At 40.5% G+C, this 27,930-nt stretch overlaps 1 protein-coding gene and 1 long non-coding RNA gene across 16 annotated transcripts in view; one reads left to right on the forward strand and one right to left on the reverse strand.

Annotated features, from left to right (window-relative positions):
* The window catches only part of epb41l2 (erythrocyte membrane protein band 4.1 like 2), a 55,435-nt gene extending 33,779 nt beyond the window's left edge, over positions 1 to 21,656 (forward strand). For 5 of the 15 annotated variants that reach the window (XM_023347931.1, XM_023347921.1, XM_023347924.1 and 2 more), the window contains exons 11-24: positions 567 to 719; positions 1,390 to 1,487; positions 1,844 to 2,016; positions 2,647 to 2,732; positions 6,896 to 6,946; positions 7,055 to 7,093; positions 9,193 to 9,357; positions 11,406 to 11,474; positions 12,322 to 13,020; positions 14,535 to 14,663; positions 14,944 to 15,042; positions 15,688 to 15,768; positions 16,519 to 16,633; positions 18,589 to 21,656. In XM_023347931.1, the coding sequence (XP_023203699.1) occupies positions 567 to 719; positions 1,390 to 1,487; positions 1,844 to 2,016; positions 2,647 to 2,732; positions 6,896 to 6,946; positions 7,055 to 7,093; positions 9,193 to 9,357; positions 11,406 to 11,474; positions 12,322 to 13,020; positions 14,535 to 14,663; positions 14,944 to 15,042; positions 15,688 to 15,768; positions 16,519 to 16,623 (1,947 nt within the window). In that variant the 3' untranslated portion in view covers positions 16,624 to 16,633; positions 18,589 to 21,656. The other 10 variants (XM_023347928.1, XM_023347932.1, XM_023347926.1 and 7 more) reach the window with 10 other exon arrangements.
* An 18-nt stretch (positions 21,657 to 21,674) lies between these two features.
* On the reverse strand, positions 21,675 to 27,240 carry LOC111611386. Its single transcript, XR_002754031.1, has 3 exons — positions 26,888 to 27,240; positions 24,104 to 24,285; positions 21,675 to 22,028 (listed from the first exon to the last, which is right to left on the reverse strand). It is a non-coding gene; the product is annotated as an uncharacterized LOC111611386 (long non-coding RNA).
* Between the last annotated feature and the right edge of the window lie 690 nt (positions 27,241 to 27,930).

Consider the following 27,930-nt stretch of genomic DNA (forward strand, 5'->3'; position numbering starts at 1 on the left):
CTATTAGTCCTTACAGCACAAGAACAAAGATCGATGGCTGGCTTTTAACACAGCACATCCATTTGATGTATGAAATGTGGCTGAGCACCAGTAAAACTGTCCATTATCAGCAAATTGCACTCTCCATTTGTGCAACTGATTGTTCTCTGTTAATTCATTGCCGTAATCAATTCGCCTTTACTCTGACCAAACGGCCTTGAATTTAAAAGCTCTGCTGGTGGGTTAGTCTGTAGGCCAACTGTGTTCTGATGGGGTGTGTGTGTGCGCGCGCGCGTTTGCTTGTAAAACCTTGTTTGGACCATTTTTCTGACACATGCTACGTTGGTTTAGGCTGTAGAAATGAATGGAAGTCGATGGAAAGTCCCCACAAAGATAGTCACACAAACATGCGTGTGTGTGTAATAATTGGGTTTCTACTGACCCTAAACAGACTACGGTACTTTAAAAATCAATCGATGAACAGCATGATCTGGTTTGTTTGTACAGCAGGCATTTATATCAGAAGAATACATAATCTCCTCATCGAGACATTTTCTGTATTCTACTTTTCTGTCTGACTATGACAGGATTCAGAAGCAGTGGACATCATGCTGGGTGTGTGCGCCAACGGACTCTTGGTGTACAAAGACAGGCTTCGGATAAATCGATTTGCTTGGCCCAAAATACTCAAGATATCGTACAAGAGGAACAACTTCTACATCAAGATCAGACCAGGAGAGGTTTGTAATAAACACACACTGATGGATGGATGAATGTTAAGTACTTTAAGGTTGTTGGCATGACTTTTGTTTAACTTCTGACATATAAGGCCAGACCTTCTCTGCTACGTGTAGATCGGTATGTGGAGTAAATGTGACGTAAGAGAGAAGAGTTTGTTTAAAAAATTACAGGACAAATATTAAAAACAGTTCTTCAGTTAGCCGACTTTAGGTGTGGAATAATTCTTGTGAGGAGTTAAAGTTATCTAAAGTTTTTACTCTTTAGAGAAAAACAAAGTATAGAAATAATTCGCTAAACAAATACAATAAGGCTTGTTTATGATTGTTTATTTTCTTTAATGAGTTTGTCTACAGACTCAATTGGAGTCCTTAGATGCATGTTTTTGAAAAACATGCAGGAAAGATTTGTTTTGATTTTGATACATAAAGGTATAATATGCTTCCACTTACACTTTTTTTGATTTGCACTTTCTTGAAATTGATTGTCAGGAATTTAGGTTTTATTCTGTACTAGTGTTGTCTTGATTTTTTCCCTTTGCTTATTAGTTTTTTTTCTACATTGTGTGTGTTTTATTTTTGTATATGGAAAATGTTAAAATGACTGAAATAAATAAAAAATAAATTGCAAATCAGAAGATAACATGTTTCTGCCATTTTGTTCCTTTGGCAGACGGAGCAGTTTGAGAGCACCGTGGGATTCAAGCTCCAGAATCATCGATCTGCTAAAAGGCTGTGGAAGGTCTGCGTAGAAAACCACAGCTTCTTCAGGTAAAAGACAAATATGCGTTCACAGTGAAACGCATGCGTGCTGCGCAGGAACATTAATTAACAATGTAGCGCTTTGAGAACTTTATTTGGCTCAAGACAAACCTGTATGTTCATTTGTCCTATAGGATGGCGGTTTATGTATAAAATACACTCATACATAATCACAACATAGACAGAAAATCCAAGTGCACACTTTTGAATGTGTTCTCCATGATATAAGCTTCGGTATCCAGTCTGACAACAAGGAGACGTTTCCCTCAATCACACGCACCTGTAAAAGTAACTACAAAATGTGTTTTCAAAGGAGACCACTGAACATGCTTTTGGTCGTGCTCCGTTTCTCCCTCCGCCTCCAGGTTAAACGCGCCGGAGCCTCCTACCAAGGCCCGCTTTCTGACGCTGGGATCCAAGTTCCGCTACAGCGGGCGAACGCAGGCCCAGACCCGGCTGGCCAGTTCCCTCATAGACCGACCCGCACCCAGCTTCGAACGCACCTCCTCGAAACGCATCAGCCGCAGCCTGGACGGAGGTAACACAAGTAGCATCTGTATGGGAGAATCGCGCACCTTTTTTAAAGAACTTCTCAACCGAAGGAAATGCGCATCAAAGGAGGAATGTCAAGCATGAAGCACAGTTAGAATTTCATAAGTTTATGTCTGAATATCTTTTTCAAAATGGATCTGAAATGCTCTATGACAGAGCAGATACAGGAAATAGCTGGGGCATCTGTTTCCTGTCACACAGGGAGAGACAGAGCGAGGGAAAGGGAAAGAAGAAAATAAAGAATGCTCTGTTTATTGAAAATAACAAAATTCTCAGCATGTAATGTCACATGCGATTCTGGCCTCTGGGCAGTAAGCAAGTGTGAAGTTACCTTACATTATCTTAAAGCTGCTTTCATTTTTGTAGAATCACAATAATTTTATTGTCTTTGAAAACAGAACGCACCGTTTATCCTGTGGTTTCCCACTTTTGGTTTACAGATTCCACTTTTTGCAGCTGCTTGCCTCCGTTTCCTGTCTGTTGCATTGTTCACTTACCTTACAGCGACCCCTGCTGGACAGATTGTTGCTTCAGTTCATTGTTCTTGCTCATTGGAACTGGAAATTAAACCATCAGATAACCAACAGATTTTCATTGTGTGGTTTTGCCTCTTCAGCACCGGTGATCAGCATAACTGAGGCTGGAAGTGAGACAGCGGAGAACGGACGGGATCACCGTCTAGAGCTCCACTCTGACTCCAAGGTGTGTATTCACCAAAATCTCATCGAAAGGGAAATATTAAAGCAGAAAAGGTCTGCCAGTGTTTTTAGACAACTTTAATTCTGACGTTTTTATTATTTTTGGGAGTGCTGAGTTATTGCTCAAAGAACAGAAATCAGTAACAAGGTGACACTTTCTTTGTAGAGCACTGAAAAAAGCATTATTTTGCTGTTTTTGTCAACTTCTTTAAATTGACTTTCTGATCACTACCTCAAAAAGCATCAACTGCCACAGGGAGGACGTGAACAGAACCAAATCGAGGGCCAGAATATTGTGTTTTGGAACATTTTTCACTGCCTTCAGGGGTAAAAAGAAAGGAAAAATGTCTGACTTTCTTTGCTTGTTTCTGGTATTTCCTGAAAATCCTTTAGACCTCTAAAGAAAACACTAATGTATTTGTTTTCAGCATGTCAGTTTCAATGCAAGACTTCACGTCATCTTGGGCCAAACAACTATTAGATTCCATCAAGCTTTAAATATATCATGAGAAATTTGCAGACACACTTATTGACACCTCTAGTGTTCCTTTTTTGTTCCACACAAGAACAGCATGAAGTGGTTGTTGTCAAAGAAACCTCAGGATCATCTGTCTAAAGCAAGCTGTTTCAGCTAAGCCCTCATCAGATTTAACAAGCAGCATGTGTTTACATTTGTGATAGTAGCACAGAAAAGGCTCTATTTGACCATCGCTCTGACTGTAAATATGAGCAACTTTAGGTCTGTAGCTATTTTCTTTTGGAAATATCTGCCTTACTTGATCTACACATTGTCCTATTTTTCGCATTTTGAAGAGTGGCTAAGTGACATGAGCTTTAAGCAGGCTCTGTAAAAAAAGAGGCCATTCATGATTTTAAGTTTCTGGAAATTCTGATCAACTTGTAAATCCCAAAATCAAAATTACAGTAGAAAAAAATCAAATTTTTTTTTTTTTTTTTAAATTCATTTATTTTTATTTTTAGGAGTTGTAATAGGTGTGCATTTATGAAAGAAAAATCTTTTGACATGCTATTTATTTCCTCTTAATGAAGCTCCTCAGATTAAAGGCTTTATTTCTCTAAACTTGTTAGTGTGAGATAAGCCTACACATTTCCACTTACACATGGTGTCAATATGTGCAGAGACAGATGCATATCACTTAATAGACTGATAAAGTCACTAAATGTTGTGATGTTTACCTGGACTGCCATGCACTCGCATGTCCACAAGGGGGCACTGTGCCCTCCTGAAGCCACCTCACAGGAGTGGATTCTGTTTGCAGTGCATGCCTCCTGTCCCACCACCATGTCCCTCACTCCCACCCTTTCCCTCCTGATCCTCACTCGCCTCCCGTCTCTTGCTGGTGACGCCCCCTGTTGGCAGTTTCTGCGAACTCCTGTGCCCTCTACTTTCTGCACTTTGCTCTGCCCCGCTATGTTCACTTTGAAGCTGTTGTGTCGTCTCGTTCACTGACTAATGTTATGTTTCTTTCCTTTTCTCTTTTTTTCCTTCACAAACACTCCCTTTAATTTTGCTTTTCCAATATCCCACTTGCATGATTTTATATTTTCTCGTCATGAAATGCCTGTCGCTTATTTTGGTCTCGTTTCAATTGATTTTTTTTTCCATGCCTCTTTTTTTAATTTAATTTTTTACTTTTTCGTCGTGTGTATGCAAATTTCCCCCTTCTCTATTATTTGCTTTATTTCCCATGTACATTTTCCCTCACATTCACTTCCCACCCATTAGTCAATCTTTATGTTCCCTCTTTCGTTTTCCTCATCATCCTCACTCTCCTCCATCCCCCCTTCGCTCGACTCCATCTCCGAGCTCGACCGCGCCCTTTCCGACATCTCCGAGGACGACGACCGAGCCGAGGACACGGAAGCCGCACGCTCATTGTGGAGCCTCCCCTCAAACACCCTTTCGCTTTTCACCGATCAGCTGATCTTGGCTGATCTTGGACACCTCATTCAAACCTCTTCATCCTGCCAGCCAGTCTCTGCCTCTCAGACATGTAGCTCAGAGCTTGTGAAATACGAGGAGGGTGTAACCAGAGCAACAGCCAGTTGGGCAAATTTGCGACAGTGGCTCTCTCTGAAGGGTGTGGTTAAATTAGTGTCTTTCATCTTGTGTTTTCTCTCGGTTTTAAGCAAGAATGAAAGCAGGTGTCTGCCCAGGAAGATATTTGCAGGGCTAGGAGAGAAGCTGAACATATATTTTAACATTTTTGGCACTAAATATTCAACTTTCAACCTAGCTGCATTTAGATTACATCAAATTATGAGCTGTTTAGCATTTCTGTGGGCTCGCTTTCTGGCATTTTTGACTCATCTTCCACTAAAATTCAAGAAGTTTGTCAGCACTCTGCCTTTATACACAAAGCAGCTACAGTTTCCCAAAGTATCCTCCATCCCCTGCCCACATATTGTCTCCTTCTCTTTGCGTTCCTCCTTTTCTTCCCGTCCCTCTCTTCCTCTTACCACCTTCCACTCTTCTAGCTTCCCAGCATCTGTCCATCGCTACCTCCTAAACCCCTCCCCTCTCTTCCTCCCATGCCTCTTGGCACTCTTCCTGCTTGTCGTGATGCTGACAGCGAGCCAGTCAGTCGTTTTAGCCCTGATTTTAGCCACACCCCTCGGCCTGACCCTGTCCTACTTGGAGACCGCCGTCTCCAGTCGAAGAAAGACTCTTTTGCCTGTGTCTGTCAGCCACGAGGCAAGCAAGCGTAATTTAAGCTCTGGTGTAGACCAGGACGCCTCCGCTCTCACACCGACACACACACACCCTCACACCAGGCACCATGGAGGCATGGGCTGGACCCAGGAGATGTGTGATCCTGCGGCATAAATTCGCACATTCACATTTCTCATCCTGCCCCACTTTCCATTTTAATTCTTTTTTTTTTCAGCCTTTGTGAGAATGTAAACCACATAGAAACCTAAATGTTTCCTCCTTTATGTTTTTCCCTGCCAACAGCACCTCCTGCACCTGATAAATACTCCTCCTCTTAGCTTCCCTGCACCTCACTCGAATATTTCCAAAGTAAAGAATGAAGTTTGTGACATTATTTAAGGAAGCAGAACTATAAAAAAAGAATCTAAATGAAGAATAATTATATAGTGTAAGTAGATATAATAAGTAAGTAAGGCTTTTAGATGCTGTTTTTGACTAAAGTAAACAGATACGTGTTGAATACACTGTACAGTAACTTAACAAAATAGATAAAGTGTAGTATTTAAAAATCTGCATTATTTTACAGTATTCTCACTCAGCATTTATTAGCTCTTGGATATTAAGCAAATGTGCCTCCCTTTGTTTACATATAGGCATGGGCCGGTGCGAGAATGTCACTGTATGAGAAACTTGATTAGAATTCTAAAACAGAAAAGCAAAAACGATTATCTCCTCTGCATTTTAACACTGGGTAAGCCAGGCTGCCATGGCTGTTTTGACAATGAGCCCTCTATTATAATGTTACTTTATATCTCTCATATAAACCATTAAAATCTCACTTCCAGATGATCAGTTGATCCATGCACATCAAAGCGATACATGTATCTCGAAGACATGACGTTTCCTGATATTTCCCACATACAAGGTAGCATGGGAAGCAGTATGATAGTAACTAACAGGCAGTGCACATTAACAATCTGAGAAGAGTTTTCTTTCTTCATACAGACAAAGGAAACCTCTTGCATCACCCTAAAAGGAGAAGAAGTGGTTGATTCTGCTAACTGGACCATGCATATGTGTAACACATTTGATGCCCCCCTATAGAAACTCTAAAACTTAAAACATATTTAATTTTTTATGAAGACCCTCTACTTCATCTAGAGTAAAAATAACTCATTTCTCGTGAATAAAATTGTTTTTAATTGTTTGTTTTTTTATTTGATGTTGTACATAAAAATCAATTAAGACAGAATAAATAAGCTTAATCCACACTTGCAGAAAACTTTAAGTCTTTTTTTAATGTAGAATAACAGCAAGTTGTTGCCACCTCTGCGTACTAATCATCCTAAACTTCTTACATATAGTTTCACATGACCAGAAGTGTTTCCTAACACAAGGGGAACAGGCGTTTCTCATCATCCATTTCACCGTTTTTTTAAAAACTCATTTCCCCTTCATTTTGACTTCCACCTCCCATGTCTGCCACACTGAAGGCTGAGGAGGTGGACTTGAGCCCTGCCGATGTGGAAGCCATGCCCTCCCAGGTCTGTAAGACCTGTTTATTAAACATGCTAATTCAAAGCCTGATGTTATGGTACAAGACTATAGAGGCCGTAATCCTAACTTGTCCTTTCTCCTTGACTTTACCCCAGCAACAGTCACCTGGACGTGCTGAGCCTGCCTCCTCTCAGGTTCATAACACTGTTATTGGTGATTTGGTTGCGCCAGTCGTTTTCTCTTCTCATGTTGGTTGGTTTGATGGTTGACGTTGCCCTAAAGAGATCAGATCAAATCAGCTGTGTAGTAGATAATGAAAATCCAGTCAGAGGTTGAGTTGTAAAAACCGATGACGAATGGGCATTTTCAACCATTATTTTCCATTTCTGCTGTGGCTTTCAGTTTCGCAGGTTGTGTTTGGGTTTTGCTTTGTGTGTGTGTGTGGTTCATTACGTCATTTTGGGATTGCTGAAAAAAAACGCTGGGGTTTCTTGGTTTATGTGCATGTGTGTTGGTGTCGTGGTGTTTCGAAACGCTTCGGCGGCATGGGTACAGCACTCAGATCATCAAAAATACCAAAATGTTTTCTTGTTCCCGCGCCAATGGTCAACTTTTTTTTTCAGTTTGGGATATTTACAGCAATTTCTTTCTTTTTTTTTTTTTTTTTTAAGTCAAATTAGTTTCTGTTATCTTCTCTACACATTTGAGTTTATTTTTTTTTTTCATTAATTTTCTGCATTTTGTGCTGTATGTCTGCCTTCCAGAGTCCATTGAGAGTGCATGGGGACAATATTTATGTGAGGCACAGTAATTTAATGTTGGAGGTTGGTACTGGCGTCGACTGATGGCTGAAAACCAGATCTCCGTGTTTCTACTTTTTCTCTAACGCCATCAGAGCTACAGCCCGGTCTTTACTGGACTACCGTACAAGACTGCTGCCCTCTCGCACTCTCAGGCTCTGTGTGCATGCCGGCGTGTGGACGTTTACTCTCTACTTCAGCTTTTGGCAGATTTTCAGCAAATCCCGTCTCATTGAAAAACTTTGTTTGAAGATCTTTCATTGCTCAATGTCCTGATTTGCGCAGCAGCTATTCTGATCAACTACGCCCTTATGTTGTACATTGATCCTTGGTAAAGTGTACTAGCATTCTGGCCAGTAAAGGGGAGTTGGATCTGAATGTGTGAAATGCAAACTATTTGTTTCATGTGCTTTGACACAAAAGCACATAAGAGACTTGGTGATCTAGAAACAATTTCCCAGGCCGAGGGTTCACAATGGCTGCTTTGTGAATAGGATGAGTGGCGTATTGACGCCACTATAATGCATGCTCTGTGCATGTTCAGTGCTGTTTCGTGACTGTGTTTTTACCTTGTTTTGTTCTCAGTCCTTGATTGGTCAAAGAGTTTGATTATTGCCAGGCAGCTGCGTCTAACCTCACTAACCTCTGCACAAGGAGCTTCCTTCCTGTTTTCTCGTGATTGGCTGCCACTGCAGAGACATGTGTGGTTGGATAACAAACTAAAACGACAACGCCTGTTTGTACAAATTGGGGCTGATGGTGATCGACTGCCATTGCGCTGAGAAGTCCACAAAGTATTTTATATTAAATCCTCTAGTTTTCTAAAATGGCCTTTTTTGGCCCTTAAAAGAGGTTTTTAAAGGCCAGGTTGGTTTTATTCATTAACAAAACCAAATGTAAAAACTGCTTTTCATTTGAAACATTTAAGATTGACAAAAAGTAAAATTAGAAGAAATTTATAAATGTTTATTTACATATTTATCCGTATATATATGGACAAACTGAGTAAAGTGAATTACTACCAGCTCCATGTTGTACATTCTGCCATGCTGTTTATGACCTCATTTATGGAGAAAATAAAACAAGTTGGGAGGCCCCGTTTCACTGAAGTCTGGATTTCCAGTTATTTTTTTTAACCACAGAAAAAGCTTCAGTGAAGCCTGCCCTCCATCCTGTTGCTCTTTGGATTGACAGATTATTTCTGAAAACAATGTTTTCCCGCCTTATTCCTTCTCCTTTTATCTTTCCCCTCCCTCCTCAACTACCTTCTCTCCTGCTCTTTTCTGTTACATTTCTGCCTCATCATCTCACTATTGCTCCATTTTCTTTTTTATTCCTAATCTCCTTTTGGAAACTCATCAAATCCTCACTTCTATCCTTCTTTCATTTCCTCCCATTCTCCTCACTCCTTGTACTCATCCTTTTCCCACTTACTCACCCCCCCCGTTTTCCACCAAATCCCTCATTCCCCGTATCCTGTCCGTCCCCGTCAGGACCTCGATAAGACCCAAGACGAGGTTCTGAAACACCAGGCTAGCATTAGCCAGCTCAAGCGCTCCTTTATGGAGGCGCCTCCTCCCTCTCCTCCCCAGCCCAACCAGTGGGAGAAACGTCTCACCTCCTCTCCTGCTACGATACGCGTCCAGCAGCAACAAGTGGTACGTCCGTCCGGATGTCTATCTCTCTCGACAAGCCATTATATCCGCTGATGATTGCTGGATTGTTGTGTTAGTTGAACTGAAACTAACTGCATTTCCAAAACTGTGTGTTTCTATGTACAGGTTGGTCCTCCACTGTGTTTAATGGTTGAACATTATTTGTTTTCTATTTTCGTGGAATCACTTCTCACTTAATTGAGCAACTGTTCCTGACACTTAACTTTCCTAACCCCTCTACCTTTTTATCCATGGTTATCTCGACTAACGCTCTGTTTCATTTTTGACAGCATGTGGGTTTTATCTTGCTCTCTCCTAAAACTCTGATTCTTATAAGTGATAAAACCTGTAGTTTTCTCTTCAGCTCTCCATTAACCCTCTGCCACTGCTGTTTTGTGTGCATCTCTTGCCGTAGAGCCTCGAAGATGAAATAGCTTCGGTGCTTCTTGGCAGACGCACTGCTGCTGAATTTTACTCAGCAGGCGCTCCGCCTCTCTGCAGTGTGCCAGAACCACCACTAGATGCTGCTGTGACCACATGTTCAGCTGCTGCCGCTCCCACTGCTGTCTGCAGTTCATCTTTGTCTCATCCTGTTTCTGCACTCTCTGCCACTGATGTGCTTCTGCTGGTACTAAACATTAAGGTGTCAGTTTACTTTGTATGGTCCCAAATGGACAGTTATGTTCCAGCTTGATGATGCTTTTTCTTAATTCAAAGAGCTTAAGGGTGAGAAAGATTGTTATGTTCTAACAGTCTGACTTAGTATGTGGAGTAAAATATTACTTTATCCCAGTCTAATTTAAAGACTTGGTGGAAGAGGCTAATGGGGATAAAAATCTGATTTCTGATTGGTCCTTCTTACCAAAAACACTATACAGTCAACATTCATAGTTTGATCCTACTTAGCTTACTCATTGTTGACCTAACATATGTTACGATATCCTTTAGTTTTTACGAGTTTCCTGTGCAGCTGTTTTTCTTGCAGAAAATATATCCGTCTTCATATGCTAAAGTGCTAGGCTAGTACTGGCATGTTTAATTTTGATATGATCATTTTGTGACAAAACTTACAGAAGAAGTTGTTTCCTGCTTCATAAAGGTAGCGTTTTGTTATGAATGTCATAACATTTATTGAGTTGTGTTTCAGCTCCTTTCTTCTACACTGCAGCACCTAGGACAGTCTCTTCTTTACTGTAAATGTCATTCAAAGGGGTGGAAATAACTTTTTTTTTGGAGAGAACAACCAGAATGAGGAGCTGAGTTTAGTTTTTTTTTTTTTTAATTTGTACTCTGTACCATTAGCTCACACTGGGGTCATCTCTAGTCCAACCATTATGTGAGATTTATCTTTATTTTCTTAACCATTTCTTCTTTTTTTAACCTCCTCTCAGTTGACCAGCTTGAAAGTGAACTGACACCTTTTATGCTTTAGTTAATTAAAGCTGCTTGGCAGATGTGCATATGAAGCCTGCTGTTGATGTTGCATGAATTAATTTGCGTCTGGGAGCATTTAATCCTCAGTGACTTGTTGATGCACTATTTTCAGGATTAATTTGATCTAAATCGACTAACAGCTGTGCAGTGCAAGGGTTTGTCATTTCTGGCGGTAAAGGAATGCAAATTGCCAAATCTGCACCCCAGACGTTCTCTGCCTATTAAAGACAGTACGATCTGAAGCATCTGTTTTCACAGAGGCTGAAATGGGGGGGGGGACAAAAAGAACCTTTTAATGTGTTTATTGTGTGCCTGTTTGCTGGAGCTTCTTTAAATGGCAAAAGAAACGCATTGCCATGCATGAAAAAAAGACTCTTCAGTACCATCCTTTCTTTTGTCTTTTTCTTCTGTGAGCAAACTTCATTTGTATTCTTATTTTGATCCTGTTTTTACTCGCCCAGTTCCTGCTGTGGTTTTAGTGTACAGATGAGCAGATGACAAAAGCCGGTCCCATCCCCACCCTGTGATAACAAGCGTCCCAGTGTTGCTAATTGCTAACAGTGATTTTCCCGCTGATGTGTGATTGATGTTGTCGTCCTAACTTCTCTGTCACGCAGGTCAGTGTGCCGCAAACCGAAGCAGCTTCAGCTGATAACACGAGCTCTGAAACCAAAGAACCTGCAAAGGTGGTACTAACGTTCTTTGTAACCAATCCCAGCTTTCCATTCATGACTTTCGCTTCCTTCCTGCCTCCATTTGTTCTCAACTGAGCTTTTATGTTCCCATTGCCACTTTGGTCGTTTCCAACTTGATCCAATGTAGAGGGTTCCTACACAGTCTGAAAAAGTATGGAATACAATTTTTAGGCTTTTGGTCTGGAAAAGTGGAAAGAATAAAGTTTAGGGAAAGGTTTTTGTTTCCAGGATTTTTTTCCTTATCTCATTGTCCTTTCCTCCTTATTTTTTGATTCCTTCTTTACTTTTTCCTTTTGTTTCCTTCCTTCCCTCTCTCCTTTTTCCTTTTCCTTTCTTAATTTTTTCTTTTCCTTCTTTCCTTTCTCTGCTCCTTTCTTCTTTCCTTGCTTCCTCCATTTCTTTCTCATTTCTTTCTCTCCTTCATTCCTTTGTTTTCCTTTTCCTTCCTTTCTCCCTTTTGTTTCCTTCCTCCCTTCCTTTGTCTTTTTTTCACCTAATCCTTTCTTAATTTCCTTGCTTCCTTCCTATCTGTCTTTCCATGTATCTTGCTTTCCTTTCTTTCTTTTATTTTAAATTAAATGTAAAAGACAGAGAATCCTGGAAAGTTGATTATGGAAAAGTCTGAACATTTTCCATTAAAACCGTGTAGAAACCCTGCAGGATCTTCTTCATTTATACCTCATTCCTCATGTTTCTTGAGTATATATTTTTTTCTGTTAACCCATTTTTAATTTATGTTCAATGATCATATTTTGCTCTTGTGTTTTTTGTTTTGCGTTTGTTGTATACATGTGCACCTCATCATGTGTGCCTGTGCACTCTGTGTGCGTGTGTGTAGACCACCGAAGTTGAAATCGAGGAAACTGTTGTCATCCAAGAAGTTTCCAGAGCGCCCAAACCTGTGGTCGTCACGGTTACGGCTGACCCCCCTGCCGCCTCGCCCACTGAGCACGAACCTCAGGACCAGAAAGTGAAGGTCGAAGAGGAAGCGGTGGTGGTGGAGGAAGTAAGCCCCGCGAAGCCGGAGAAGGCGTCCTCTGACAGCGAGAGTGAGGAGGAAGCAGAGTACCATCCAAACGTTCCTGCATCCATCTCTCAATCACAAATACCAGAGGGGAAGGAAGAAGAAGAGCAGATGAAGGAGGAGGAAGAGGAGCAGAAGCAAGCGTCTGCTCCGGTTGTTCCATCTCTTCCAGTGGAGGTCAGCCAGCCTGCATCTGCTCCGGTTGTTCCATCTCTTCCAGTGGAGGTCAGCCAGCCTGCAGAAGAAATGAGTCAAGAAGAAGAAGAATCTAAGAAGGAGGAGATGCAGGTTGAGGAGAAGAAAGACGATCAGGAGGAGAAAGAAAGCGGACGGGAGACGGAGGACAGCACAGATGATCCGATGGTGACCCCCGAAGAGGAGCCGGAGGGCCTCATGCTGCCCGAGGAGAGCGCAGAGGCCGCCCCCACCGAGGAGCCCGAGCAGCCTAAAATGAACGGAGAAGCCTCGCTGGTGGAAGTGGATCCCCGGCCGCAGGTTATTTGTTGCTCTGAGGTAAAGCCAACTGCGGAGCTCCTCCAGGGTTTCGAACCTTCCTGCCAGCCGTAGAAAACACCCACTTCTTTCCCCGCTGCTTCTCACATCGCCGGTTTCCTTTTCCTGCTTGTGTGAAACTTTAAGCCCCATGTACATTCTCACACTCCACTCCGTTCTGTGAAAGCATATTGAGAAAATAAAACACCTTTTGAAGACAGTTATGATTGTGCTGTAAGACTTCATCGCCATTATTGTTGGTGTTAATGTCAAAAAAGAAGCCACCTTTATTTTACTGCCCAGTCACACTTTTTCATGTCTCTGCCACATTTCCTGCCATTATCCTCATAGATATAGTGCCACTCATTGTGGTGTGTCGATGCTGTTGCCTCCTACGTTGTGTTGTGAAGTAAATGGGGCCTAAGTGGGAAATGCAAGATGCTTTTAGGTGTGCGCGTTTTCATTTTGCATGCTGATTTTCACCTTTATGAGCTGTGCCTGTGTGTCCTTTATTGTGTTTGGCAGTGACGCTGCTCCTCATATTTGTGGAAATCGTCATTGCCAAGCACTTTGGAAATGCCACCCACTCATCTGAATGCCACCTTGTTTACATTTCAATAGCCGCTTTGTTTTCCAGTCATTAGAGCCCTGCTGGCTTTATTGGCTCAGGTTCCCTTCATGTTGGTGCCATCTCATGTTCGGAGTTGCATGTTGACACCCAAGAAAGTTCTGTGGTCGGTGCTGCTGCTGTAGCTGCTAGTTATCTTCTCTTAGCTAGATTGTAATTTGCTTTTCCTGGCATGACATTGCACGAGTTTAAGAGCCCTCGTTCCACCTGCATGAATTTTATTGCATGTGTGCTTGTGTGTGCGCTTTGTTTACATACCTGCACTTTCTGATACACACAGACTATTTACAGTTCCTTTCAACAATACTCAAATCTTCAACTTCATTGCCTTTTTTTAGGGATTTTATGTGCGAAGCTAACACAAATTAGTGTATAACTGAAGTTTAGAAGAAACTTTATGCATGTTTTATTTTGCTTTGATTAGGTCACGTTCTTTATGTCTGCTCAGTCTCCTATGTGACTCTGCAAACCTCTTTTTTAATAATTAGGTTACTGACTTTTAAAAGCTATTGGTTGTTCTGGATTTAATTTAGGAGCCTCAGAGTTAACAAGTTCATGTCACACATCTTAGATTTTTAGCCATATATTATCTCTCTGCAGCTTGAACTATCAATCACTACTTTGTTTTGGTCCGTCACATAAAATCCCAATAAAATACAGTAAGGCAAGCAACACTTTTGCAAGGCACTGTATATTATCAGTACTTACACAAAGTCACTTTTGTTTGGTACCGTTGTCTTTGAAGCCAACTTCTCTTAATTTTGTATTAAAGTGACAACTACCTTGGAAGTAATTCTGATGCCAAAGACGTATTATGTGTCTATTTATGTGTTCCCAAAGCAGTCTCATATTAAACCTATTAACCGTCTCTCCTTCCCGCTCACTCCTGTCTCTCCTCCCTCCCCAGCCGCCTGTGGTAAAAACAGAAATGGTGACTATATCAGACACGTTTGCTGCCCAGAAAACTGAGATAGCCACAAAAGAAGTGCCCATCGTGCACACGGAAACCAAGACCATCACATACGAGGCCGCACAGGTGCACACTTAAGAAGCACAGGGAGCTTTTCTTTTTCATATTATTATAATTATTTCTTTCCTCTGTGTACTTTTTTTTATTTAATGACGAAAACCCTTTAGTTTAATATACTGCAAACCTTTTTATTACTTGTGTTGCAAAGTGCTTCCTTTTCTAGCAGCAGGGCATGGCGCCACCAGTTATTCCTCCATCCAAAGAGAAAAAAAGTCTTGCATTGTTGAGATGAGTTCAAGAATTTGCTGATGTGGAGCCGATCTCATTTTTTCTCTCTTTTACTCAGTTGGATGGTAATGGTGATGGTGAACCCGGAGTGTTGATGACAGCTCAGACAATCACCTCTGAGTCTTTGTGCACCACCACCACCACGCACATTACCAAGGTACAGAACATGATTATTCATTATGCATTTTCATGTTGATAGAATTTAAATCTTACAGTACATCAGTTCTTCTTTTTTTATGTCTTAAACTTCTGAGTTCAGGGTCTTAAGTTTCAAGTTGTATTCATATAATTTCCATCATTTTAATATTGACTTATTTATCTATTAAATTCGGTTGAAATATATGGATATTTTTGTTCCATGTTTTGAAGTTATCGATAGATTGTACTCTGCTTTGAGAAAACTCCAAGGGACATTTTGATGCACGGCAGCAAACGAGCATCATTGTCGAACTTTTAGCCTTTTCTCCTCTGGGCTGCAAAAGATTTTGACTCTTGCAAACGATTTATCTAGGAAATTAAATGTTCTTGACTACCTGTCCACTGCCCTGCTCGTTTATCACAAAAACTGCACAATTGTTTGAGTTTAAATAAATCCTATTGAAAGCTGAAGGAACCCTGAAGTTAAACTGAAGCAGAGTCTGATATTTAAATTTTTTTTTTTTTATGACGCCATCATTGTTTCATCTGTTTCGCCCCCCGGCTCTGCGCTTCCCTCTAAGCTGCGTCTCACCAGTCGGGCCATTACACTAACAAATAACCACATGTGACGGTCATCAAAGTTGTGTCCTCCATTTTGTTCCAGACATTAAAAGGCGGGCTCTCGGAGACGAGGATTGAGAAGCGCATCGTAATCACCGGCGACTGCGACATCGACCACGACCAGGTGGGTTCTCAGCCCCTCTGCTCATCTCTAAGGTTTTAGCTGCAGCTTGTTGGGCCACTTTAACCTGACAAGACGTGGAAGATGTGAAAGCTTCTCTCTAAGATCGTTTCTTTAGATGTAGAGTGTAAAAGTGTTGGGTTTTTTTAATTTAAAAACATTGTTGGGTATTTAGACTTCTGGTGACATGTCAACATCTTGTTGCTGGCAGCCAGAGGGCGACTTCTTCTTTATCACTTTTTCCCTCCATCCTTGCCTTGTTGGATGTTTTTCTTTTGTTTCTGTTTTTGTCTAAACTTATCGATCTCCCGGTTCATTTGATTTGCTGTGTTTGCTTCCAAATGTCAGAGATTTTGTGTCTTCTGTTCTAAATCAGTTTAGTCAAACTCAAATGAAAATGGACTGCCTTTGCATCTGCATGACTCTTGCTCTGTTGTTTGTTTAAGTTGCATGTCTGTTCGGTTTTGCTAAATTTTAGCAAAAGCAACCAGCCTGAGTTTCAGTGTTTTGGGAATTGATTCCAGTTGGAATAATTTCCTAATTTAAAGCCATTTTACTCTGTCAGTCCTCTTATTTACCATTCTGTCAACCCAAAAACGTAAAATGGTCCACTGATCTTTCATATGATGTTTTTTTTAATGCTTCTTATTTCATTTTTTTTTCTTTATTTAACACCATCATTTTGCCCTCCTTCCCCTCCACTGCCTGTCGTGCTCGGTGTCTCCCCTATGTGGCTGCCCTTGGGTACTGCAGGCACTGGCACAGGCCATTAAGGAGGCCAAAGAGCAACATCCTGACATGTCTGTTACCAGAGTGGTTGTTCATAAAGAAACTGAACTGGCTGAGGAGGAGGATTGACTGAACTCAGGTAATAATAGTGAGAGTTGCACTATTGTTATTATTGTTATTGAACCATTTTCTGTCTTACTGAGGTACTAGAAGAGTTTTGACGCAGCAAATTGTCTTGTATCGCAGCATCATAAATTTTAAACAACTCTAGCCTTTAGCTCCAGTAAATTTATTCACTCACATAAAGATTATTTTTTCTGATGGGACATTTCATAGTGTTCCCTTATAACATTTCACAATGTTGAGAGTGGGATCTTTCACCATTCCCATCTGCACAAATTTGCTAGATCATCCAGAGTCCTGACCCTTCCGCCCTCCATGAGCTAAGCTTCCAGGGTTTTAACAGGATTTAACCCGAAGGACTAAGAGCGTGTGTTTTCACTTGTTAGTCTAGTAGACTCGGTTCGAATGGGGACCAAAATTACCACATTTATTACATTTTCAGTTGCCGCGGTTATATACTGCATTTCACTTTGTCAAATAAACCAAACCATTTAACAAACCTGCTCCCCCCACCCTCGCCTTTGGTGGCGCTGCACCAAGAACCACTGAAGGAAACAACACGAATCCTCTGATGAAAACACCGAGCGCAACTTCCTTCTCCATGAAATGTAAACAAAAATGCAGTAGCGACAAATGTAAGGTTTTCTTTTATTTCTCTTTTGCTTTGGCAAAAGACCACGAGCCATTTCTCCCACTAGCACTAGGCTTGTGCATTTGTTTTGGTCGTGTTTACCCAGAATGCTCTGCGCTGTAGTCCACTTCCTGCTTTTGGAGCGGTGTCCGGATCTCCTGCATTCACATATGTATTCGAATCGTGCCAGAGTTTTTAGGCAGACCAGTTCTTTTTTTTTTCTCCACATTCACACCTCCCCAGATGTACTGGACCTTCTAGGCAAGCGAGCTAGAGTTCAATTAGAGCGGACCTAACAATGGTAGCGGCCTTAGATGGTCATGAAAGACGGTTGAGTTTATGTCCATTAAACTATTTCTGTGTTGATTCAACCATATGTTTTGTATCTTTACGCGCTGAAAACCCCATTGACGCCACATTTTTAGTTTTCAGTTTCCACCAGATTTTCATTAATATTGCCCTGGAATTCTTAAGAATTTATGAAAATAAAAAGGAAATAGGGCCTAAGTATCTCAAGCTTTCTAGTAGTGTTGGTTCCCTTAAATCTCAAATTATATAGTGCATTTGATTTTTCTCTGAAGCTAGATATAATGTCACACCTCACTCTAGAGTCTTCTAATTCTCAGTCTGGAAACAGTGGGAACTATTATCAGCATTACAATTCAATTACAGCATGTTTCTCTCCGCTTTGTGTTCAAACTCTGAAAAAACATGTTCACAAATATACAGTTTACAGCACTATGTTTGCCACCACAGAAACAAAACCCAATAGAAGAGCTAATAAATAATTGATACCAGCGAATATCGCTACGGTCTGAATGCGTGTCGGCTTTATTGGCTACTAAAACGAACACGCTGATTTTCCCACGAGGGTTTTTAGCTGAAGGCTTTTTTTTTATGGCATTCTTCTAAAAAAAAACAAAAAAAAAACAATGGGTGTGTTTATAGGGTCCAATTATTGCTACAGAGGCTTAGTTTCAGTTAGCATAAATATATTATAATAGCATAAAATGATGCAGTTTTAGTTCTGTTTATTTTTTAAATATTTTTTGCTAAAAGTAGATTTTTTTCCCCCTCCGACTGGAACTAAATGGTTGATTATTCTGACATTTTTCACATGCTGCTGCAATAAAAGGACTTTTTGCACATCTTTACCAGTAAATGTGAAGGGCGATGTAGCTGAAAGTGGAATGAGAGTATAGGTCTGTGTGCGTGTGTGCGTGTTGGGGTGCGTGCGTGCGTGTGAGGAATTTTTAAAAAAAATGGTGTGTTCTGTGAAAGGAGTCGGAGTGTTTCTGACCACAGAGCTGCAGGCTGATTGCCCCCAATCTGCTTTCCAGAACTGAAAGACCAGCAGTGACCCTTACCTCTTCTGACAACATCTTCATCACTTTACAACAACCAAGCTGCACTGCCAAAGGGAGAGAGGAAGAGGGGGAGCTCAAGAATAGGAGGAAGAAGAGGTTCAATCCGGGGCAGAGGGGATTGAAGATGTCACTCTCATCCCAGATGGTCTTTCAGACATTTGTTTTGGTGCATTTCAGTTTCTCGTTGCAAAAAAGAGAAAAAAAAAGCTATCTTCACTCTCTCTGAGGGAACAAAAAGAACCACTTTGTTAGCTTAACGTTTGTAGCTTCTATTCTTTTATATTAGTGCGTTTTCTTTACCTGGTTTATAAAAAAAAAAGAGAGACTATAGTGTTTGTTGCGTGTTGCGAATATTACATTAGGCTTCTGCTGATCTCCAACACGCCTGACATTCAAGAATACTTCATCTACGTCTCTATTATTACATCAGCAAAACTCTAAAATGTCCCAAAATTACGTTAGCATAAAACGAAGCCAATGGCTTCAGACTGAAATAGCCTCAATCCATGTCCTTTTGCTCTAAAGAGAGAGGTTATTTTTTAGTGAATTCCTTTGAAAATGAGTTTCAGTAAATTACAGCTCCTACTGTCCTTTAAAAAGGTGTAAATGCAAAGAAAAATATTTAACTCATTAATGCGGTTTGAAGAACATAGAAATAAATCTTTTTTTAATTTTTTACCTTATAAAACAATCAACGCAAGCTATTTCACATTAATGCTTTTTTATTATTATTATTATTAATCACACAATGGCGGGAGCTGTAATTTACACATTGCAGTAAATCATCCAGGTTTTTGGATTTTTTTTTATTTTATTATTTTGATGTTGTAAATGTAGCTTATTCATCCACATTCCTTGTGTCGTTGCCAGCTGCTCAGTAAGTTCATCTTCAGTTCAGCTCTCGTTTCATTTCACCGACACAAGGTGACGTTTTATCACTCATGTTTGCCGTGAAATTACATAAGCTTCAAAAGCAGAATGTGATGAATTTCACAAATCGACACTGAGATGAAGTTGAACTGAAAATTAGCAGATTTCAACGCTGGTCGATGCATCTCTTGTACGGAAAAGAAGACGGAAGAAAAATGAAGGTTATAAAAAAAAAAATAATAATAAGAGCAGCTTTTCAGTAGCTTAGCGCCTCTTTGGGTTCATCTACTGTACAACACTAACCATTCCTGCTGGGCCCCAGGGGAACATGGGAGATTAAACTGACATTTTAATGGGAGAGACGACTGGTAAACTGGACGATTATTGGGAGAGTGCCAACCGATACCTCGGGAGTGAAAACCAATTGAAGTGGTGATACAAGTTGGCCTTACTCTGTGCCGGTTCCAGTGCGGAGACGCTTTATTTTCAGAGAATATCTCCATGCAAAATTTCATTTCGTTTAAATTATTCAAAGCGAGCCGCGGAGCAGCGAAGGTACCAAAACGAAGACGACTTGAAACCAGTTCTGTCCCAGATTCAAACTAGTGCAACTTTTACACGTTCGCTGTAACTACAAACCTGCTTATTGTCGTAGTTCTTCACTGTTCACGCCCCGGTTGCTTTTCATATCCTTTTCATATCCTGCTACACGTAACACTAAGAAAAAAGCCTGTTAAAAGACGATAAAGCATATGGGATTGAATCACGCCTGCTTCACCCTTTCTTTTCTGTCAACTTCAGCCAGCTTAGAACAGGCTGACTGGTGTCTGTGACTGGTTTAGGTTCAGATTATCTCAACTGAAATAATCTGACTTCATCATGCTGCTGGATGTGTTGTAGCTGGTTTAGTGCAACCAAACGTTCTGCTCTATTCAAGCGTGTTTTCGAGCGGTTCCCATTGCACAAAATACTAGAGGGGTAAAACGGTCGGTACAACATCAGAACGCAGCTTAAAGAGGGAGGAAGTTACAGGGCCTGAAGTGCTCTTTAAACCCACAATGAATTTCTATGTTGTCTTTTTCAAATTTTTGTAGAATGACACCAAATTACACCGTTTTTATTCTGAGAACCTTGAAGAAAAGGCTTTGTTGTTCAAACGGACTCCTCTGAGAAAACATGTTCCACTTCTCTTTAATTGGACCTTTGTAAAACGATGTTTCAAGTAATACCGCTTTTTATAAACATCCAGTCTGAAAAGCATAACATGTCCAGTGGACTGCGAGGCTAAAGAAAGAGAAAAAAGAAAAAAAACAACTTTCTGAACACAGGTCTTACTTCAACTATGCAGCTAAATAACATTCCACGCGGGGAGGGAGCTTTGACTTCTAATCCTCTTGCAAAACAGAAGGAAAAAATAAATGTGAAAAAAACAAACAAATCAAAGCACTCATCTCTAGGCAGCTTTGGAAGTGGCCGCTGCTCCACATAGGAAAATCTCATTAAATAAATCTGTAATGCCACATCAGCTGAATCTATAGAGTCTTCTCATGGTTCGTCTTTTCTCTGTGAAACTGGTCTAGTAGTTGGGAGGGTGGGGTCTGTCGCTCCACCTTCCTGCTTATTTGTAATATTGTCACTGTGTATTTTGTTGGTGAAGAACAACCACTACAGATCAACTTGTTTTGCCACCTTTTCTCTGCTTCTGGTTCAGGGCTTTTCTCTTTGAACCCACCGCAGGAGGTTTAGGGGGAGGCGAGGTTGACTTTTCCAAAAATGTTTGTGGCTTTAATAAAAAAAAAAGATCCGAATTTCAATCTTTTATTCAGATTACGAAGCTGATGATCATTACCAGCTGATTTTAAATTTGTCATGGATTTTAACTGAATTGTCTTTATAATCAGATTGTCATTGGAGAAATTGTATTCTCAGGCTTTATTCCCCACAATAACGGCACATTTTTTTTGTATCTCATCTAACAAGAAATAAATCTTAACACGTTTATGAAGACGGACATTTTGAAGAGATTAACTAGCCACCTCTTTGCTTCCTGCTACCAACACATCACTGGTAGGTTGTTTAGTCTAGCTGCATAATCGTGTTGTCTCCTCACACGCAGCCACTCCTCGCCCCTGTGTAACACTGTTCAAATAAACAATTGTTATACTCTGAAACACTTCCAGTCGTCTTTTTTTTTTTTTTTTTCCAGGCACTTATTTTATTTATATTAAAACCTAAATAATGCAAACTGACGTACATAAGCTGAGAACTGTGTAGAAGATCAGTATCATACATAATATGAACATTACAGTATCCAATTTTTAAAAAACGCTGCAAAAGAGTTATCACACATTTGGAGATGTATCCACACCGAGTAGTGTTCAGATATTATATGTACATAAGTCAAATTTGTCCGTCACTGTTAAGAGATTCCTGTCAGGAATAGGAATGTGATCCAAAACTTCTCCTCCTCTGACTGGCACTTTTGTTCCTCTGCCTGTGTATGGAACTTCGGTCCTGCTCAAACCTGGACAGATCCCCTTCAGCTGGGGATGAGAAGAAGGAACAGGGAACAAGACAGAAAATATTGGTTTAATGCTAATTGCATAAAGCAAAGGATGTTGAGTAATGTTCATTTTAGTGGCTTAAAATTCAAATTTGTTGTAGTAACCATTTGGGTGGTTTCACTATAGCTACGGTTCTGAAAACTTACGAGTATTACAGGTGATACTCGGACCAAGTGGAGCATCACAAGCTAATCATTTAATTCTGCAATTTGTACTTCTCAGTACTTTTCTACCCTCCAGCATTATGCTAATTGAAGGCGGTTTTTGTTGAACAAATGCCAATACAGTGATTTGTAATTTGGCTATTATGCACAACGCAGCCTTAGGATATTTTTTTGCTTACAAATGTTTCCATTTCAGATTCTAATAGACCTCGCTCAGTTTTTCAACTAGAAACTATAGAAGATCAACATCCGAGTGAAAATTTGATTGATTAAATAGCATCACCTCAACCAAGCAGAGAGCTTACTATGGTGATATTTATTATTTAAAGTTAGGAGAATTATTGTATTGGGTTAAATATAATATATATATATATATATTTTTTTTTTTTTACCACTAAAACTGTATACAAGACTTTGGAATATTCCAACATTTTTTTTTGTTTAGCGGATAATGCTAAACATTGTGACTTGCGAGTAGTTATTACCAGTAAAAGATAACAATATTTTGTTTGTAACTACAATAACACTAAATGTTAGTGTTTAATTAACTTAGAAAGACAAGTTTTTTTTGTTTTGTTTTGTTTTTCTTTACCCCAGATTTTATGACGTAAACATTTGTTTCCTAGCTTTGAAGCTAGTTTAGAGTTAGCTCGCATGCTAGCTGGTTTCTTGTTTATTAAATCTGTTAGCATTGGGTCATTATGTAGTTTACAAATAAAATGTCTTGAAGAGGGGGAAGCACTGCAGCACTAAACGGAAAAGAAGTATTTAAGAATATCTATGTAAACTTAGTACTTTGTAATCTAATAGGTAAAGGAGGCAAAAAATATTTAAAAAAAATCTGCCAATTTTTTCGTAGCTGTTGTAAAAATAGTAGCTAATTTAATCATAAATCATAATCATAAAGGATTTTCGCTCTAGAAGCACATCTGGGTAGATGTTTTGCTAATAGTGAAATGGGACATGACAGCCATATTTAACTGATTATCAGTGAATGGCTGCAAACTGGGCGGCCTAATTGATTAGATCTGCTCCAAGCATAAACAGCAGATGAGATTTTCATGTTAACTGATTCAAGCTTGTTTACTCTGGACATCTTCAAAAGCTTTTGATTTCATAGCTATTGCTTTAATGTAATTAGGCATTTCCCCCCCCCTCTCAAATCTACTAGCAGCCGGATCAGATGGCCAAAGTAAAGTCACGACTTTGTTTATGGGATGTGAACGACTGAATGCGTCTGTCTGTGATTTATTGTCAACACAAAGAACAAAGGGGCTCAGGTTAATTCGGCAGAGCAGCATTTGTGACCAAGTCCCAGAACGCATGTAGAGGGAAGAAAACAAATGTTTCTGAATATTAAAACTATTACTGACAACCGCGCCATTTTGGTTCAGATACACACACGTAACGCCATAGGACCACAGTTGTGTAACCATCTTAGTTATCTGTGCCATCATGGTTTAGATTTATCCCAAAAATGCCACAGTGCTGAGATTCAGGTTTGTTTTTTTTATCCCCCCCAGGAGCCAATTTTGGCCATTTTCGCTTTTTTTTTTTTTTTTTTTTTGGATGCAGCTTACTCAGGACCCAAAGATATTTCTTCGTAGCCTCAGGCGACGAGTTGTCATGTGCAGCTCAAATAAACCTAGAGGTATGAGTAATCCCTGGCCTGCTGTTAGCACTGTGTGCTTGGATGACGCTAGGAAATAGCAAAGCCTTTCTTGCACATTCTTGTAATTGCGGCTGCTCCTCATTCTGGGATGGAAATGAAAGTTTTTGCGTCCCTGAAGGACCCGCCTGCCGCTGCGGTGTCCGTTTAGTTGCGTTCGCCCGTATTAAATATAACGGCGAGTTATTCTAGATGACACGCAGACCTAAAATCGCGCCCACCCTGTCTGAGTTTCCAGCTGAAGTAGACGATTAGTTGCAGCAGCAGCAGACAGACTGACAGGAACAGCAACAATCCAAGCAGCCAGAGAGGAAGAAAGCTGTCCGTGTCTCTGTGTGTGGCAGCCTGTTGCAGGAAAAGGGCCAGATCAGCCCAGGGGCCACTCAGCACCTCCATGCTTGTTCTAGAAGAGAGGAGTGGACATCAGGGTTGATGTGACATAATGGACACGAGGCAAAAATCTGTGTTTATGTATTGTAGGCATATTGACATTACGATACATGTAATTTCACATTCTTTCACAAGATATTTTATTATTCTAGTCTGCGGGCCTGAAATAAAGTTAAGCGTTCAACAGGCTAAACATAAAGCTGTGTTTTTAGTCTCAATTTCCCCCCCCCCTCCCCCCCCTCATTTTCACACTTTACATGTTCTTGGATATAAATAGCATACCCATGCGCTGCATTCATTTCCAGCCCTATTTGTCACCACAGCTTAATTTAACGGGCATGTGTTCAGCGGCTCACTGACCCAGCAAGCAGACTTCGTAAAGAGCACCTGGTTTGGGTTAACATAAAACAACGTGGCTCGCCTCATAAGGGACCCCTCTTGCAACACGCTGCTCCATTTCTGCGTCCAACTCGGCCGCAAAACATGCAGTCACAGCGTAAAAGAAACCTGCAGCCTTCAAAAGTCCTCCCGAGTTTCTGCGACTGCATGAATTAAGTCTTATCTGCGGCATTGTTTACCGTAAGACCTCCAGCTGGTAGGTAAATGAAGACAAGGGTTTTGGTTAATTTTCCATGTTCAAACAGCCTGAAGCACACAGAGCAGCTCAGAGGAGGCGTTTGAGTGGAGGACAGACGCTTTGACGCAGAAAATATATGACGCAAATTACGCAGAAGCTCACAGAGTGCAGCACTGTACGGCTACTGTAAGCGCCGCCTTCACTAACTACGCTGTCACATTAACCACAAATAATCTACAGCCATCAGCTGGTCATCATCACATGTGATTTGATGTGACTTATGAAGGGTTACATTGCGTAAAAACGATTCTTCGCAGCTTTCACATCCCAGGAAAGCAACGACAAAATCAGGTTGCGGATTTTTCAGAAAAACTACTGAACTCCACCAAAGATTTTCATCTCAGACTCTTCAGGTCTCATCAAGTGCATTAAATGTTAAAGTTTGTGACAGTACCGTTATATATATATATATATAAACTGAACACTTTGTGGCTGGTTATGCTTCTTCTGACTAAAAGAAAGTCGCACAAAGGCAACTGGTAGCTCTGCAGTTCTGCATCCAGATGAGACAAAGCTTTTAAGGATGATCTCATTTGGGAACGAGAAACCAGAGGAGAAATGTTTGGCCAGACTTTGCGCAGCACATTGGCGCAAACGCTTCATGCTTGCTGCGTAGCACGGCGGGGGAAGGTCAACGGACTTGGCTAGTCTTGCAGCCGCATCACCTTTGGCGGTCATTGAACTTTTGAAGTTTGTCCACTTGCAACGAATAGAATGGATGTTTCCATGTGACGCTGTAGACTTTTTTGTAAGTGGGAAAACTTGATAAATTAGTGGCGTGTCAGATCATCTCTGGCTGCTGGGTCACACAAGCAATGAAACACGTCTTCTAAAAAGCAAACTAAAAGATGTTTCTATTCAGTCTGGTTTTTAGTTTAACCTTATTATATAACGCCAATTTTTTGGTTGTTGTTATATCAACCGTTTTAGCAAGCGTAACTTCAATGATTGTGTGTAGTTTTGGTTATTTTAGATTTTACAAAAACTATATTGATGCTCAGATACTTGCGTTTATGCGTTCAGATTTTTAGAACTATACTTTGTTTTTCCACATTTACTTCTGGTACTTCCTCACTAAATTCGTTTTCTTTTCTCCTGTTTATAATATAATGTTTACCAATCTATTTGGGTTTTGTAGACTGTCAGAGTTTGATCCTTCCTTTTCCGCCCGTTTTTAAGCTCAGAGAAACACTTTGCATTGCAGCCGTGTCTTTGAAAACGAGTCTGCCTTGTTGTCAGAGTTGATCCTAAAAGCTTTAAAATGATATATGTATATATATATGTATATTTTATATATTTGATGTTTCAATTTTAATCATTTTAACACCTGCTATGTCCTGAAATGTAAAACATAGACTGGAAAGAGGACAGCAGCATCAGAACTGCTTTCTGAGCCCGGTTACTATTGTTTGACTTTAAATTATTTTCTCTCTTTCCAGCTTAACAGTAAAAATGTCAAACTGTTATTGTGGGAAATGTGCAGGTAGCATCATAGCGGATCATCGGACGCGTAAAGCCATAAGTGTGTGTGTGCGCGTGTGTGTTTGTGTGTGTGTGTGTGTTTTCCACGTCAAATCACTGAACTTTTACGGCGACAGTTTTTAAAAGTTGCGTTCATTTGCTATAGCCGCCCACGTGTGTGATTTCGACCGACTGAAGTGCTGCAGGACCGTGGTGCTGGTAGTTCATTCTGGGTCGCATTTCTACCTGTGAAATTACAGAAATTACATCCGAGAGCGCACTTTATGCACTGAATCGAAATTAAAACTCTTTGCTCCTGAAGCAAACTGCCATGAAATTAGTCTGTTTTCCCACCCACCGACGTCTGGTGACAAAAGCCGACGGCAGTAAAAAAAAAAAATATATATATATATAGAGAGAGAGAGAGGGAAATGAAATCGAGACTCTCGTTCACTTGCAGGACACGCTCCCAAACTCAACGCTCCTGTTTGTGGAAACAAAAAAGACATGCACTCACAGTTTTCAGGATCCTTCAGTGTGTGGATATAGTACATGTCGCCAGGTCCAACCTCTGCCAGAGTGTGACAGCAATGTATTTATTCATTTTGCACAAAAAAAAAAACAACTAAAAAGACATTCTTGCTCTGATGCCTAATCTTTTCCTCTGCTTTGGCTATTTGATCAAATCTGCCGCTGTTCTTGACTCCCCGCCACTCTCCCTCTGTTGTCAGTGTGAACTTTGTTCTGTTCCAACAGTCCAGCCTTGTGAGTAGTAAGAAGATTAGCTATCCTGGCCTGAGTGTGAGACTTTGCAACGTTGAGATACTGCAGCAGGGTTCCTTCAGGTTTCGGCTTCCTCCAACAGAGCTCAAACATTTGAAAGGGGGTTCTTTATTTTATATTGTGCACGTGTCCAGTCTGAGCAAAGGCTCCGGTCACTGGACCTCAGGACTTTGTACTCGCTGCCTCACGAAACGCTCAACCACACAGAGACGCTTTCGCCTGCTTGTCTCGTTCCTCCTTTAAAATGGACTTCCGGTCCATCTGAGCTTAAAGCTTCTGCCTCCGTCTAATTGTATCTCTGCAAGCGAACCCATTGTTTCCTCTGCTGGTCAAACACAACATTCATGGTGGGGCGTTGAATTGCTTTTCTGTGTTTTGTTTTGTTTTGTCTTTTTCAGTTCAGCCCCACCATTTCCTCTCTATTTATACATTTATATTTCATGAACGTTGCAACATTCGAAGAATCTTTTTGTCCTTTTTTTCACCTTTTATTTTGCACGCAAGCTGAATGAAAATTCATCTTTTCTTTCACTTTGCAGCTTTTCCATAAAGCCTTGTCTAATCTAGATAAGTGAACCTTTTGGGTTGGGTTCAATAAAGAGTAATAACTGTATTTCTAATGTGATGTATGAGGGGGGGATGCAGAGAAAATTTGACACTTTTATACAGTTATTTGTTAAATTAGGTCAAATGCCTGTCAAATATTAAGTCCAGTCATCATCGATTAAGACGATGGCGTGATCCGGAAAATCTTTCACTTCCAACTGAAGGAAAGTA

This window comes from Xiphophorus maculatus, chromosome 15, assembly GCF_002775205.1.
Source record: "Xiphophorus maculatus strain JP 163 A chromosome 15, X_maculatus-5.0-male, whole genome shotgun sequence".
Taxonomy (NCBI): Eukaryota; Metazoa; Chordata; class Actinopteri; order Cyprinodontiformes; family Poeciliidae; genus Xiphophorus; species Xiphophorus maculatus.